The following is a 17,984-nucleotide window of genomic DNA, read 5'->3' on the forward strand; positions in this document are numbered from 1 at the left end:
TGCTGCTAGGCTGAATACCGTAACACCTACAACCATAAAAAAGAAACGCATCTATTTAAAAAAAGCTGATAAAAATGCTCTTAACGCCTTTTTAAGAGACGGTCTTCACTCCTTCCAATCTGATCATGCAAGTGTAGAAAAGTTGTGGAATGTTTTCAAAGGGATAGTATCGACAGTAATTGAGAGATTTATACCACATAAATTAATACGTGATCCCGCATGGTACACAAAACTGGTCAGATCGTTGTTGCAAAAGCAACGAATAAAGCATGTCAAATTTAAATGAACGCAAAATCCCCAATATTGGCAAAGTTTTACAGAAGTTCGCATACTTCAATGCGAGATGCTTTTAATAATTTCCACAACGGAATTCTGTCTCGAAATCTGGAAGAAAACCCAAAGAGATTCTGGTGATACATGAAGCATACCAGTGGTAAGACGTAATCAATACCTTCACTGCGCGATAACAACGGTGAAGTCACTGATGACAGTGCCACTAAAGCAGAGTTATTAAACACGGTTTTCCGAAACTCCTTCACCAAAGAAGACGAAATAAATATTCCTGAATTCCAACCAAGAACAACTGTCAAGACGAGAAACATAGAAGTAGATATCCTCGGTGTAACAAAGCAGTTAAATCGCTTAATAAAGGCAAGGCCTCCGGTCCAGATTGTATACCAGTCAGGTTCCTCTCAGAGTATGCTGCTATAACAGCTACATATTTAGCAATTATATACAACCACTCGCTCACAGAAAGATCCGTACCTACAGACTGGAAAATTGTTCAAGTCACACCAATACCCAAAAAGGAACGTAAGCAGTAATCCGCTGAATTACAGGCCTATATCACTAACGTCGATTTGCAGTAGGATTTTGGAACTTATACTTTATTCGAACATTATGAAGTACCTTGAAGAAAATGATTTATTGACACATAGCACGGATACAGAAAATATCGTTCTCGTGAAACAACTAGCTCTTTATATTCATTAAGTAATAAGTGCTATCGACAGGGGATGTCAAATTGATTCCATATCTTTAGATTTGCAGAAGGCTTTCGACACCGTTCTTCACAAGCATCTTCTAATCAAACTGCGTGCCTACGGAGTATCGGCTCAGCTGTGCGACCGGATTCGTGATTTCCTGTCAGAAAGGTCACAGTTCGTAGTAATAGACGGAAAGTCATCGAGTAAAACAAAAGTAATATCCGGCGTTCCCCAGGGAAGTGTTATATAGGCCCTCTATTGTTCCTGATCTATATAAACGATATACGAGACAATCTGAGAGCCGTCTTAGATTGTTCGCAGATGATGATGTCATTTACAGTCTTGTGAAGTCATCAGATGATCAAAACGACTTGCAAAATGATTTAGATAAGATATCTGTGTGGTGCGAAAAGTGACAATTGACCTTGAATAAAGAAAAGTGTGAAGTTATTCACATGAGTACTAAAAGAAATCAGCTAAATTTCGATTACGCGATAAGTCACACAAATCTGAACCCAGTAAATTCAGCTAAATACCTAGGGATTACAATTACAAATAACCTAATTAGGAACGATCACATAGATAATATTGGGGGTAGAACAAACCAAAGACTCCGATTCATTGGCAGAACACTTAGAGGGTGCAACAGGTCTACTAAGGAGACTGCTCTCACCACGCTTGTCCGCCCTATTCTGCAGTATTGCTGTGCGGTGTGGAATCCGCATCAGGTGGGACTGACGGATGACGTCGAAAAAGTACAAAGAAGGGCAGCTCGCTTTGTATTATCGCGAAATAGGGGAGATAGTGTCACAGACATCATACGTGAATTGGAGTGGCAATCATTGAAACAAAGGCGATTTTCGTTGCGTCGGGATCTTCTCATGAAATTTCAATCACCAGTTTTCTCCTCCGATTGCGAAAACATTCTGTTGGCACCCACCTACGTAGGGAGAAATGATCATCACGATAAAATAAGAGAAATCAGGGCTCGCACAGAAAAATTTAAGTGCTCGTTTTTCCCGCGTACCGTTCGAGAGTGGAACGGTAGAGAGACAACTCGAAGGTGGTTCATTGAACCCTCTGCCAGACACTTCATTGTGAATAGCAGAGTAATCACGTAGATGTAGATCTCAGTATTATTGAGTCTTTGTGCACCACTTTGGAGAGAAGTGCGCGTGAACGCTATCCAACTCAAAGTTACGTGAACTTGCCATAATCTTAGGGGAGAATGGCGTACGATTCCCCTGAAAACCGTACAGATCCCATATTTATCCAATCCGAGACGACTGAAAGGTGTTTTGAACGTCAGCGGTTCTCCTACACCGTATTAGGCAGGGTAATGAGTTGGGTTTCTGGTGTATCCAAATTTTGGCCATCTCTGTATGCATCGAGCATCGTTTCGCGAGGAGTTAGTCTCAGAAGCAATTCGCGAAGTTGGGAAAAAAGAACGCATCCGCAAAATCGTTTTCTCTTTTTCTTGTTAATTTACTTCCTCGTGGAATGCAAATAGAGAAGAGCCAGACTCACTTCTACATCTACATTTATAGTCCGCAAGCCACCCAACGGTGTGTGGCGGAGGGCACTCTACGTGCCACCATCATTACCTCCCTTTCCTGTTCCAGTCGCGTATGGTTTGCGGGAAGAACAACTGCCGGAAAGCCTCCGTGCGCGCTCGAATCTCTCTAATTTTACATTCGTGATCTCCTCGGGAGGTATAAGTAGGGGGAAGCAATATATTCGATACCTCATCCAGCGCCGGCCTCTGTGGCCGAGCGGTTCTAGGCGCTTCAGTCTGGAACTGCGCGACCGTTACGGTCCCAGGTTCGAATCCTGCCTCGGGCATGGATGTGTGTGATGTCCTTAGGTTAGTTAGGTTTAAGTAGTTCTAAGTTCTAGGGGACTGATGACCTCAGATGTTGAGTCCCATAGTGCTGAGAGCCATTTGAACCATTTTGAACCTCATCCAGAAACGCACCCTCTCGAAACCTGAACAGCAAGCTACACCGCGATGCAGAGCGCCTCTCTTGCGGAGTCTGCCACTTGAGTTTATTAAACATCTCCGTAACGCTATCACGGTTACCACATAACCCTGTGACAAAACACGCCGCTCTTCTTTGGATCTTCTCTATCTCCTCTGTCAACCCGACCTGGTACGGATCCCACACTGATGAGCAATATTCAAGTATAGGTCGAACGAGTGTTTTGTAAGCCACCTCCTTTGTTGATGGACTACATTTTCTAAGCACTCTCCCAATGAATCTCAACCTGGCACCCGCCTTACCAACAATTAATTTTATATGATCATTCTACTTCAAATCGTTCCAATAGCTTTCGTCCATTTCGCGGCCACAATGTTATCCTTGCAAATACTTCTTGCGCAAACATTGCCGGAAACAGTTGCCGACAATGTTGCCGAATATGTGGCTGCATTTCTATTACCGGCAATGTTGCTGCGCTATATTTTTGTCAATATGCAATTTCTGTGACCCATGTGAAGATACTTTTACAACATAGGCTTAAAAATGGGGGCTACTCAGGGACAGCACATCCCTGGTACCTGCAGGATGAGCTGGTAGTCGCGCACGACGCGGCTCTGGGCCAGGTCGGCGCGCCGGTCTGGGTGGAACAGGATGACCCTGGGACAGGCGCCGTCGGCCGTGAAGGTGTCCCGTGTGAGGTGGAACTCGCCCACCGCCAGCGGCCGCAGACCCACCTCCTCCAGCAGCTGCAGGGGCACCTTGTCTCTGTAACATATACCACACGCTCTCATTTTGTAATCGATGCCTGTCACGTAGACTTTGCCACCCAACAGTCGAGACAGTTTCGAACACTTTATCGGCCCACAAGTGACAGCTAAAGCTCAATGCGTCTCCAGCAGTGGCATGCCCTAAGCCAGGGGTTCCCAACAAAATTTTCTCGAGGACCCACTCATCGACCATGATTGGTACCTTGTCATATCACGGTATCAAGTACCTAAAAAAGCCAAATTAAGTCTTTTTATACGTTTTCTTTTTTTGGTACTTAGAAAAAACATTGACATATTCATCAGTGAAAAAATATTGAGCTTAAAACTTTTTCAATTTAGCCATCATTGTTATTGTTAAATTTTTGATTATTGCTCAAAATCTTTGTCTTCAAATCTGGGTGTTTAGTATAACAAACTCCTTAAAAAAATATAAATTGAGTATGAACTGAAAATGACAGAAAAAGATTAAAACTGAGTGTATTGGTCTTTCAAGTGTACTACACTTGAGATTGCATTTAGTACATGCGTGTGAAAAATAAGAAAACACTAATTTCATACAAGGTATTATTTATTTGAAAAAATACAGTTACAACAGAGTGCCCCATAAGTAGACAGTTAGTTTTAGTTTTCAGGTCTTAATGAGATGAGTCCAATCTGACCTTTGAGTCCATTATTTCTGAAATATTAGGTTCCAATCTTGAAACTTTCACTCTGAAATCCGACCGCATGTCTAGCCGATTCCTATATTTGTTTTTCATGAAACACATGTGTTACGTCAGCCACAGACGGTCCCTGCCAGGCAGACTACACTCAAGACACCCCTGTGTACCATATAGCATACACAAGCACTTGCAGGCGCAACCAAGAGGAAAACAATTCTTCAAAATAAACAGAACTTGCTGGAGCCTAATGCGAACCTTTTTCTGCAGAGGTCGCCTCACATACACAGGGAAAGCTGGAGTACTCCGCCGACCTCCGCCGGCTTTATAAGGCCAGCGCAGCAGCAGTACAGCCAGTTCCTCGCCGATCTAGGACCAGCTCCGACGGACCTCACCGACGCTCTTGATGAATAGTCGTCTACATGTTATTTGTTTTCTTTGTGTGTATATAGTGATTGTTCGAGAAGTGTAGTTCAGTTTCAATAAACGACCTTATACTGAATGTTCTACAACACTGAGTATTCTTCAACATGGAAGAAAATGCTTGGTCACACCGATATGTGGTTGTAAATGAAGGATCCTTTTCATTGCTTTATCTCCAAGTTTCTTGTAGTCCGTGCGTGCTGATGCCCAGAAGCGTGTAATTTTATCACCGATGAAAATGTTTATCATCGTACCACAGCTGGACAGATCCACAAGTTGATCTTGCTCTTCTTCAGTGAGGCCTTGGATTTTGTCTATTTCTTCACAGCTGAAGGGATTTCGAATCTATCTGTCGTCAGGGTCAGGTTCAGGGAAATACTCTCTAAAAGTGGTGGCTAGGCTGCATAGATGCTCGGCTACATTGATCTTGATCTGGTCAGTCAAACTCTCCTCTGATTACTCCAAGAATTGTTTTAAAGTAGTAAAGTTAGTGACTCGTTTTCTATCCTTGACGCCCAGATCGACACTTTTTGACCATAGCACTAATCTTATCCTCGGCTTTGAACATGTCTGCATTTTTTCCTTGTAAACTGAAGTTTAACACATTCAAGTGTGCAAACACATTAGCTAAGTACTCAACTGAGCAAAGCCAAGAGAAGTTAGTGAGAATATCCGCGTACTTTGTGTCAAGAAGGAAGACAAGAACCTCGTCTCTAAGTTCAAAAAATCTTGACAAGATCCTACCTCGAGATAGCCATCTTACTTCCGTATGAATAAGAAGTTGCTCATGCTCACTGCCGATGTATTTACACTCTAGGAAGAAGCTAGACGCAGAAGTTAGCGTTCGCTAAAGCTCTGCTCATGCAGGAAGCGGCCAAAACAAAAAATCTGTTATCATACGAAATATATTAAATATATTTTTTATTCTAATAGCTCGCAGACCATGTGTTGGGAACCACTGCCCTAAGCAGCAGTGGCCGGACCGGCCGCAGACCGGGATGCGGAATTTCAACTAACAAGGGAAGGCCGCGAATTGTGAAATTCAGATTCGATTCATACTGCGCATAATAAAAGCTCATGGCCAGAGGTGTAACGTGGCAAAGCACCAAGATGCACTTCTCAGCCGTTGTCGAGAAAATCGACAGTTAAAAGAAACCTTTGCGGTGAAATACTCTCTACGATTAATAATTTTATACAGTGTCGTGGCGCAGCGGTAAGCGCTCGGGTTCGTAATCCGAAGGTCGCTGGACCGAATCTCGCGCCATGCAACATTTTTTTTTATTATTAGTTTCTTGTAATTCAAATATATAAATAAATTGCATATGCATGTGGTGAAGGCGGATCGCTCTCCAATTGTACCGCCTCCATTTTTCCGTTTGTTTAACATTGTGTACCAAAGCTCTCACGTCCGCACTGATTTTCGACGATGTTATAAGTTGCGCTAGGGACCGCATCTACCTTCTTTCGAAGTTAGCAGGCAACTACGCTGTTACGCGGTGGCTCGTTTCGGCCCATTCAACATCTGTCCTTCAAGTGTAACGAGCGAGTAACGGAGTTTATATTTCATACATGCCACAGCAAATTTGTGTTCGTGGGGTTTCTATTCTAATTCGAACGTTTGACTTACGCTATACGTATTCGTTTCGGAATATCGTTTCTACGTCTTCCGTTAACTATACGTGGTTAACATTATGAAGACAATTAATAACATTTGTGAAATCAACTTTGTTTGCGGAAAACATAATGATGTTCGAAGTCGCCAGTTTTTCCACGACAAACGACTTTCAACAACTTATTATATGCATAATTGCTGCAACTGACTGCCGGGAATTGTGTGTGTGTGTGTGTGTGTGTGTGTGTGTGTGTGTGTGTGTGTGTGTGTGTGTGTGTGTGTACATTTGAATTACAAAAAACAAATACTAAAAAAAAAAGTTCGATGGCGCGAGATTCGATCCGGCGACCTTTGGATTACGAACCCGAGCGCTTACCGCTGCGCCACGACGCTGTAGATAATTATTAGTCATTGAGAGTATTTCACCGCAACGGTTTATTTTAACTGTCGACTTTCTCGACAACAGCTGAGAAGTGCATCTTGGTGCTTTGCCACATTACACCTCTGGCCATGAGCTTTTATTATGCGCAGTATGAATTGAATCTGAATTTCACAATTGGCGGCGTCCCCTTGTAAGTGTTGCGTGGAATTTGCCACTGGCTGCCATTAAATTACAATGGGAGACACAAAAATCTCCGATTTTCGACCCGACCCAGAGCATTACAAATTTATTTCGGCTTTTAATCACAGCAGCATCCGGCAGCACCGTCATTGCCTACTACGCGCGCAGGGATGGCATTTTTTCGTCTCCCTACAGATGTCCCTGTGAACACTACTTTCATGCACCAGCGAGCTCTTTTCCGTGTACCCACAATTCCTGCTTGCAGCCACGACAAATTTCGACGCCAACGCGTGACTACCAGCACCCGAGTGTTGCAACAGTGACGAGAATGATCACCACCACTGATAATGTCGAACAGCTGCTGCTATGAAATATTGTGAGAGTTGCACAGTGTTTATCCGGCGGCAAACCCTAGAAATGCATCTGCAGTAGGGCCGCCAAGAAAGGCTGACAAAGCACAACTTAAATGCTGCTTAAAGGTAACCTTAATACACCACTGGCCATAAAAAAAAATAGCAGATGATAAACGGGTATTCATTGGATAAATATATTATACTAGAACTGACATGTGATTACATTTTCACGCAATTTGGGTGCATAGATCCTGAGAAATCACAACGAAGAACAACCACCTCTGGCCGTAATAACGGCCTTGATACTCCTGGACATTGAGTCAAACAGAGCTTGGATGGCGTGTACAGGTACAGCTACCCATGCAGCTTCAACACGATACCACAGTTCATCAAGAGTAGTGACTGGCGTATTGTGACGAGCCACTTGCTCGGCCACCATTGACCAGACGTTTTCAATTGGTGAGAGATCTGGAGAATGTGCTGGCCAGTGCAGCAGTCGAACATTTTCTGTATCCAGAAAGGCCCGTACAGGACCTGCAACATGCGGTCGTGCATTATCCTGATGAAATGTAGGGTTTCGCAGGGATCGAATGAAGGGTAGAGCCACGGGTCGTAACACATCTGAAATGTAACGTCCACTGCTCAAAGTGCCGTCAGTGCGAACAGGAGGTGACCGAGGCGTGTAACCAATGGCACCCATTACCATCACGCTGGGTGATACGCCACTATGGCGATGACGAATACACGCTTCCAATGTGCGTTCACCGCGATGTCGCCAAACACGGATGCGACCATCATGATGCTGTAAACAGAAGCTGGATTCATCCGAAAAAATGACATTTTACCATTCGTGCACCCAGGTTCGTCGTTGAGTACACCATCGCAGTTTAAGGAACCATTTGCACTCGAGCACAGACGATATTTAATTTACTGAACTTAGAGTATACGTATCGATCTTTTAAGACAAGAGAAAGCAAAACAAATGAATTAACACCGCTCTCTTGTCGCAGCCAGTAGGCATCTACACTCTTATGTCATTCGTTGTCCTAGAAGGACGTAAGATTTTGTGTGGCTCCACAGTTATCCATATTGATACTTATTTGCAGAAAAGAGGCGCAGAATTAATAAGTCGCTCTCATTTGTGAATTATCTGCAATTATTTACCTAGAATTTTACGTGCGTGTCATTCATATCGTAATGTATATGTTGAAATGAATATATGTTTTATTTAATCGTATATTTTTCTCTGTTTTAGTAGTTTTAGTCAATCCGTTCTCATGACTAAAGCTGAGGTCAGATATCAGACTTTGTCTACAAAAAATATATAATGAGCCCTGGCTACGTTCCGTACATCTTCGGACGTGCGAAGCTCGATAAATTCACGGCGTAAAGTTTAATCTCTCAGTTACTTATCCAAACAACAATTATTATTATTTCTTTACTTTCTCAGACGTTAAGTCTGGTTGAGAATGGAAAGTGACGCGGACCTTGATCAAGCGTCACTTCCTATTAACTGTACGGTATGTGTTATATTGCATTTAGGAACTTTCGGGTAATTGAACATGTATCAATAATTACGGATTTCTGTAGTTGTATATATACGTTTGGATGTAGCTGTATTGCATTGATGTACTGGTGGATATTGTGTGGTATGACTCCTGTAGTTGATAGTATAATTGGTACAATGTCAACTTTATCCTGATGCCACATGTCCTTGACTTCCTCAGCCAGTTGGATGTATTTTTCAATTTTTTCTCCTGTTTTCTTTTGTATATTTGTTGTATTGGGTATGGATATTTCGATTAGTTGTGTTAATTTCTTCTTTTTATTGGTGAGTATGATGTCAGGTTTGTTATGTGGCGTTGTTTTATCTGTTATAATGGTTCTGTTCCAGTATAATTTGTATTCATCATTCTCCAGTACATTTTGTGGTGCATACTTGTATGTAGGAACTTGTTGTTTTAAAAGTTTATGTTGTAAGGCAAGCTGTTGATGTATTATTTTTGCGACATTGTCATGTCTTCTGGGGTATTCTGTATTTGCTAGTATTGTACATCCGCTTGTGATGTGATCTACTGTTTCTATTTGTTGTTTACAAAGTCTGCATTTATCTGTTGTGGTATTGGGATCTTTAATAATATGCTTGCTGTAATACCTGGTGTTTATTGTTTGATCCTGTATTGCAATCATGAATCCTTCTGTCTCACTGTATATATTGCCTTTTCTTAGCCATGTGTTGGATGCGTCTTGATCGATGTGTGGCTGTGTTAGATGATACGGGTGCTTGCCATGAAGTGTTTTCTTTTTCCAATTTACTTTCTTCGTATCTGTTGATGTTACGTGGTCTAAAGGGTTGTAGAGGTGGTTATGAAATTGTAGTGGTGTAGCCGATGTATTTATATGAGTGATTGCTTTGTGTATTTTGCTAGTTTCTGCTCGTTCTATAAAGAATTTTCTTAAATTGTCTACCTGTCCATAATGTAGGTTTTTTATATCGATAAATCCCCTTCCTCCTTCCTTTCTGCTTAATGTGAATCTTTCTGTTGCTGAATGTATGTGATGTATTCTATATTTGTGGCATTGTGAGCGTGTAAGTGTACTGAGTGCTTCTAGGTCTGTGTTACTCCATTTCACTACTCCAAATGAGTAGGTCAATATTGGTATGGCATAAGTATTTATAGCTTTTGTTTTGTTTCTTGCTGTCAATTCTGTTTTCAGTATTTTTGTTAGTCTTTGTCTATATTTTTCTTTTAGTTCTTCTTTAATATTTGTATTATCTATTCCTATTTTTTGTCTGTATCCTAGATATTTATAGGCATCCGTTTTTTCCATCGCTTCTATGCAGTCGCTGTGGTTATCCAATATGTAATCTTCTTGTTTAGTGTGTTTTCCCTTGACTATGCTATTTTTCTTACATTTGTCTGTTCCAAAAGCCATACTTATATCATTGCTGAATACTTCTGTTATCTTTAGTAATTGGTTGAGTTGTTGATTTGTTGCTGCCAGTAGTTTTAGATCATCCATGTATAGCAAATGTGTGATTTTGTGTGGGTATGTTTCAGTAATATTGTATCCATAATTTGTATTATTTAGCATGTTGGATAGTGGGTTCAGAGCAAGGCAGAACCAGAAAGGACTTAATGAGTCTCCTTGGTATATTCCACGCTTAATCTCTATTGGCTGTGATGTGATATTATTTGAATTTGTTTGGATATTAAGTGTGGTTTTCCAATTTTTCATTACTATGTTTAGGAACTGTATCAATTTAGGATCTATTTTGTATATTTCCAATATTTGTAGTAACCATGAGTGGGGTACACTATCAAAAGCTTTTTGGTAATCAATGTATGCGTAGTGTAGCGACCTTTGTTTAGTTTTAGCTTGATATGTCACCTCTGCATCTATTATCAGTTGCTCTTTACATCCTCGTGCTCCTTTGCAACAGCCTTTTTGTTCTTCATTTATAATTTTGTTCTGTGTTGTATGTGTCATTAATTTCTGTTTAATGATTGAAGTTAATATTTTGTATATTGTTGGTAGGCATGTTATGGGGCGATATTTAGCTGGGTTCGCTGTGTCTGCTTGATCTTTAGGTTTCAGATAAGTTATTCCATGTGTAAGTGTATCAGGGAATGTGTATGGGTCTGCAATGTAACTGTTAAATAATTTAGTTAGATGTGAATGTGTTGAGGTGAACTTCTTTAACCAGAAATTTGCTATTTTATCATTTCCAGGGGCTTTCCAATTGTGAGTAGAATTAATTGCTTGGGTGACTTCATGTTGCAAAATTATCACTTCAGGCATTTGTGGTATCATCTTGTATGTGTCTGTTTCTGTTTGTATCCACCGTGCATGCCTGTTATGTTGTACCGGGTTTGACCATATGTTGCTCCAGAAGTGTTACATGTCTGTTATGTTTGGTGGATTGTTTATTTTAATGTGTGTGTTATCTATTGTCTGGTAAAATTTCTTTTGGTTTGTGTTGAATGTTTGGTTTTGTTTCCTTCTATTTTCACTTTTTTTGTATCTTCTGAGTCGTTTGGCTAATGCTTGTAATTTCTGCTACTTTTCGTCTAATTGCTCTGTCGCTTCTTTTTGTGAGATTTTACCCAACCTTTTTCGTTTTTTTTCCGAGATTTCATTTCTTATAAATTGTGTTAGCTGTCCGATGTCTTTTCTCAGTTTTTCTATTCTGATCTGTAGCCTGTGTTGCCATGCTGGTTTTGTGGGTTTCTTCTGTGTGTTGGTTGGTTCTGATCTCTGTCTAGTGTGTATATTTAGTGTAGTGAGTGCTCCTATATAAACCAGTAGTTGTAACTCTTCCATAGTTGTGTTTTCATTTATTTTGTTGTGTATGATTGTGTTGATAGTTTCTATTGTTGTTTCGACTTGTGGGTTATTTGGTGGTCTATGCAAGAATGGTCTAATGTCTGTATTTGTGTCTTTGTATTCTATATATGTTAGCTGAAATTTTTCTTCTATATCTAGCATCTGTGTCACTTCGTGTTCTATTTGTGCTTGTTCTGGTGGCTGTCTTAAGATTTCGTTTTCCTCTGATTGTTTAATTGGTGCGTGTTGTTCTTTGTTTGTTTGCTCTGGGATGTTTGAGTCCATTACTTTATTTTCATCTTCTTCTGATTGCACATTATTTTGTTCCAGTATTTGTTGTACTTCTTGTTTGATGTTTTCTAATTCTGACTGGGGTATCCTGTTATTTTTGATTATTACACGGATCTGATCAGCTAGTCGTTGTTCTGTTAAAAATTTTAATTCTGGGTATCTGGTAATAAATGTTGTGTATACTTGTGATCTGTATCCAGTTGTGTTGGTTCCTAGGTTTGTTGCTTGGTAATAACAGAACATGAGGTGTCGATTAACTTCATCTGACCATCTCATCCTTTGTCTTTGTTTTCCTTCTAGGGTGGTTGCAGGAAGCATATCCTGCAAAACACCTCTATTTGGATTTAAATCATTTTCCAGTTGGCTAGCAGTGTCGTTACCATTGTGGGCGGGCATAGGGTTCAAGCGTCGTCCCCGACCATGACGGCGCTTGTCCGAGGCTTCTTTAGTTCTGTCCTGAACCAACTAATCACACTAAAAGGGGGGTTAGCCCTATTAGTGGTTTGTTCTTTTCGTCGCCTTTTACGACTGGCAGAACATACCGGAGGCTTATTCTTTTATTCTTTTATTCTTTTATTATTATTATTATTATTATTATTATTTTATTTGTATTTGTTAAACTGGCGACTATGTGCCAGGACTCATTATTGTATCTGTACTACACCTAATTGTTGTTTTTCATGTACATCCTGACCGGCAACAACCTATGTGACGAGAATATTGAAGAAAACAAAGGAAACCTGGAGACAATTTGGACTGGAAATGCAATCTTCGCATCAAGACGACATGTACGATAAGACGCAGCACTCGTGCATCCACAATTGATTCCAAGCACATTTTTCATTCAGAATTATTTTTCTCAGCATTAAATTCAATATTCAGTTTCCATTAAGTAATTTTTTTTTCCAAATTCCGCGAAATCTCATTATTCAGACGATTACTTTCCGATCCAACAATACGCAAGTTACATTGCACAAATTGTCCGACATTGTACAAGATTCAAGCGACATGGCTAGTCACTATTAACACGTATGCTGCTTTCGATCTTTAAAGTCATCTCTCAATCATTCTCAGTCGTTTAAACATACACATGGGCAGTACATTTTCACACTATGCGTTTAAACATTTTTTTTCTTGCACGCAATTTATTCACGATATGATAAAAACCAGTACACAATGGAGCAACAATCAAGTAATGCAAACATGGATACACAGACACATTCAGACACAGAAATTAATAGACACGCAAACACACACGCAAACGCCGAAAGGAGCGATTCAGAACCAAACCTGAGGGACCACGTCCACGGCAAGCTCATTTTGCAATCAAAATTTTGCCGCTATACTGAATTCAATTTTGGAAGGCATATCCAATATTAAGCAAGATAATGACGAAAAATTCACACAATGAATGACAGACAATACAGCTTTCAGAAATGAGATAAAATCAGACTTCGCCACACTGACTCAAAAGGTAGATAAAATTAATACACGTCTTTCCAAACAGATCGACGATCTTACGGAAAAATTTGAAAATTTAGAGTTACGACAAAGCGACCATGCCAATCACATCCATGAATTGACAAAAACCTGTGAAACTATTAATTGCAAATTAGAATCAAACACGCATGCATGTGACGAAATTAATTTAAAGGTGAATGCAATAGAAACAAACATAGCTGACATTCACAAACAGATTCACACAACAATACAGAGAGAGGCTGAACCCCATTTCTCTCGCATTAATTCACAATTTAAAGAATGGACAGCACACAAAGACCAAATTTTTGAAGAATGTATACAAAACAAATTGCCACATATTGTGCACGATTCTGTAGTGGAATACATGAACAACAATAGACAAGTAATCGATGACAATAAACAATCAAAGACAACTCAATGCCAAGCACAACAGAAGAGTACACCCACTACACATTTTAACACACACAGAAGAAAATCTCGATTCGGAAATGAACACATGTACACACACACGAATTTCAACATCCAAATACACAATACACTGACACGCATAGCAACAGATACCCATCACCTGAAATACAATACAATTATAATTTTGATGAAGAACCATGTACACACAGGGAAGAATTCAATGATTTCACGGAAAGAAACAGACGAACATGTAACAAAGAAGAAAAAAGTCTATTCAAGCACCGTAAATTCCAACCTTTTATACCAGGCAACCTGTACACCCTGTCATCTTCTTAAAAGCTTTTAGGAACGCATTCCCACGTTCGTGGAGTGACCACAAACGCATTGCACACGTTGTGGATTACATTCAAAGAGACGCTGCTGTCTGGGCTTACCATGAAAGCGACAGATGTGTGACATACGAGCAGTTTGAACGTGCCTTCTTGAATAAGTTTTGGTCACCCACTGTGCAGGAACGTATCCGCAAACAAGTCACTGAACCCGAACACTTCAATCCTAAAAACGGCAACCTGCGCCGATATTTCGAGAAGTACCTAAACATGATACACTTCCTAAATGAACCAGTGAAACCAAAAGATGTGATCCGATCACTGAAAGCGAGACTTCCTTTTAATATTAAAGAGAAATTACTGTACTTACCGGACAACAATCCTGAATATTTTTTGGAAAAGTTAGATGCTGTTGATTTACTGTATGAAGAACAAGAACCAACTCACAACTCACGCAGTAGGAATCCACATGTCTACATTGCTACATTACCAAACACGCAGCAAAATTCACAACACACAGTAAACATGCAAAACTATCACCAAAACTCACAGCTGCACACAAACAACAACTGTAACTATACACAGGGAGATAACCCGTACAGAAAACGAAGAAACGACAATTTTAATTCAAGAAGGAATAACGGAAACAACAACGGACGCAAAGCCAAACAGAAACACTGGCAAAGAAACAACACAGATTACACAAGAAATGGAACACCTACACCGAACTTTAACCGGAACAACAACCAGTATTATGCGAGACAGTGGCAAACACAGCAACCGCCACCACTAGATCATATTCAGATGCCGCAAGGGAATTTTGCACAAACAAGCAACACAAACCAACAAATGACATCAGCCAACCGAAAACAGACAGGCGATTGGCAAAGACAATATCCTAATGTAAATATTATTGAGGTAGCTAATGAAACTACAACTACTCTTGCCAATGACCAGACAAATCAGGTAAACTAGAACCAGTCATTACTGAGCCCCAGGTCGTGACTGAGGAACATTTGGGGGGCAACTTCAATTTAGAAACTTTTGAATACACACTTGCTAGTGAAACTGTGAAACAAGAAAAATTAACATTTACACAACAAGAGTTGCCAACACTATTCTTAAGATATAATGAAAGCGGAAACTTAGCTGATGATCTGATAAATGACAACACACAATGTCACAATGTAAAGAAAAGATTTGTACTGTCTTCCACCTCAGGCATTGTAGGAGGTATACCTACTAACATAATTATTGATACAGGAGCTGCTGTCAGTGTGATTTCTCACAATTTTTATACTGTGATGAAGGAAACTTCTAAGATACCAGAGTTCCCAGTTCAAAAGTGTTTAATATTAACTGCATTAGGTAATAAGTCAAGTAGGGTTAATAAGCAGGTATTTGTGACAGTTAATATGGGAAATGGAATCGTACAATGGCCTTTCCTAGTTGTCCAAAACCTTGCTGCCAATTGTATATTGGGCATTGATTTTCTTTGCGAGAAGGACTGCACAAGAGACTTCTCCAAAGGCATTTGTTATTTTAAGTATGAAGGCACGGACACTCGACTAGTAGACCATAACAACCACTGTCCTGGCTGCAAGATACAGATTATACATGAGACTGACGTAGATTCCACACAACAACGTGTATCACACAGAGAGGTAGTGAATGATGTACTTACACAAATTATTTCTAAGTTATCAGAATGTGATGCTATTAATGAAGAGGAGAGATCCCAGCTTAAACATATTTTACTTAAGAATATGGATGTTTTCACTAGTAAGCCAGGTAGGATCAACACATATATGTATACGATTAAAGTCAAGCCTCACCAAATCTATTACCATAAGTCATACGATGTACCTCTAGCTCTGCGACCTGCGGTTTGGGAAGAACTAAAGAAAATGATTACATGGAATATTATAGATCCATCAACATCTCCATATTGTAGCCCTTTGCATTTAGTGAAAAGACACAATGGAGTACCAGGTTAGTATTAGATGCAAGAGCTATCAACCAAATTATCTTACCTGTGAGGACACAACCAGAGAATCTTGATGAAAAACTACAGAAATTCTTGGATGCAAAATATTTCTCTACAATAGACCTTAAAAATTCGTTTTGGCAGGTGCCAATAAGCAAAGAATCTAGAAAATATACAGCCTTTGTTTGGTGGTAGAACTTATCGGTTTTGTGTATTACCATTTGGCCTAAATGTAAGCTCAGGAGTATTCATTACTGCACTAAACTCTGTACTCGGTGATGATTTACTAGAAACTGTTACACTATGTAGATGACATACTGATTGCCTCAAAAACATGGAAGGAACACACTGATACCATGAACACTTTACTATGCAGATTCATAAAAAGCTGGTATCACTGCCAATCTTTGTAAATCTAGATTTGCTTGTTCTGAGATCAAATACCTAGAACACATCATCAACACACAAGGCATTAAACCTGACCCTTCAAAATTAGATCCTATCAGACATTTCCCCAGTCCCACTACAAAGAAACAATTAAAATCATTTCTCGGTCTATGCTCATTTTTCAGACGATTCATACCTAAACAGTTACTCAATAGCATATACTTACTAAACTTATTAAAGAAGAAACAGATATGGATTTGGAACCAAGACTGTGAAAATGACTTTACTAAAATCAAGGAAGCCTTTGTAAATTCTCTGTATGGAAGACACACCATTATATACACTGACCATCAAGCACTTACCTTCATTTTGTCATGTAAACTCATTCATCCTAGACCTACACGATAGGCACTTGCATTACAGAATTACTCTTTTGAAACGAAGCACATCAAGGGAAGCACTCATTGCAATTACTGAACAAGCTGACATTAGAAATAAGAACTACGGTGCTAATCTTAAAATATGGCAAAACTTTACACTTGGCATACAAGTTTTACTTAAGACCCATTACAAATCGTTATCACCTCTAAAACGTAATGTTAAGTGTCGTCCATTATATGAAGGTCCTTACACAATCATTGATATACTACACCCTGGAGCATATCTGTTACAAAAACCCAAGAATAAGAGAATTTTAGGTTTGTACCCTCACAAAGATTTGAAAACTTTTAGCCCTTAGCAGAGTATGCTGATACAACATGATACGTAATAACTTATGATTCATGACATGGCAAATAAGGAAAATACAACAAATTGCTCAGCTGCAGGTGGTACACCTTTGCCTTCGCAATATGGGGGGGCAGTTTAAGGAACCATTTGCACTCGAGCATAGACGATATTTAATTTACTGAACTTAGAGTATATGTACCGATTTTTTAAGACAAAGAAAGCAAAACAAAGTAATTAACACCGCTCTCATGTCGCAGCCAGTAGGCATCTACACTCTCATGTCATTCGTTGTCCTATAAGGACGTAATATTTTGTGTGGTTCCACAGTTAGCCATATTGATACTTATTTGCAGAAAAGAGGCGCAGAATTAACAAATCGCTCTCATTTGTGAGTTACCTGCAATTATTTACCTAGAATTGTACGTAAGTGTCATTCATATCGTAATGTATATGTTGAAATGAATATATATTTTATTTAATCGTATATTTTTCTCTGTTTTAGTAGTTTTAGTAGTTTTAGTCGCTCCATTCTCACGATGGAAGCTGAGGTCAGATATCAGACTTTGTCTACAAAAAATATATAATGAGCCCTGGCTAAGTTCCGTACATCTTCTGACGTGCGAAGCTCGATAAATTCATGGCGTAAATTTTAATATCTCAATTACTTATCCAAACAACAACAATAATTATTATTATTACAA

General features: G+C 39.6%; 1 protein-coding gene across 1 annotated transcript in view; it reads right to left on the reverse strand.

The window, feature by feature from the left end:
- The window catches only part of LOC126199499 (putative methyltransferase NSUN7), a 194,719-nt gene that overhangs the window by 115,038 nt on the left and 61,697 nt on the right, over positions 1-17,984 (reverse strand). Inside the window, exon 4 of the mRNA XM_049936422.1 lies at positions 3,544-3,730. Within this exon, the coding sequence (XP_049792379.1) occupies positions 3,544-3,730 (187 nt within the window). The remainder of the gene's footprint in view (positions 1-3,543; positions 3,731-17,984) is intronic.

Source organism: Schistocerca nitens, chromosome 8, assembly GCF_023898315.1.
Source record: "Schistocerca nitens isolate TAMUIC-IGC-003100 chromosome 8, iqSchNite1.1, whole genome shotgun sequence".
Lineage (NCBI taxonomy): Eukaryota > Metazoa > Arthropoda > Insecta > Orthoptera > Acrididae > Schistocerca > Schistocerca nitens.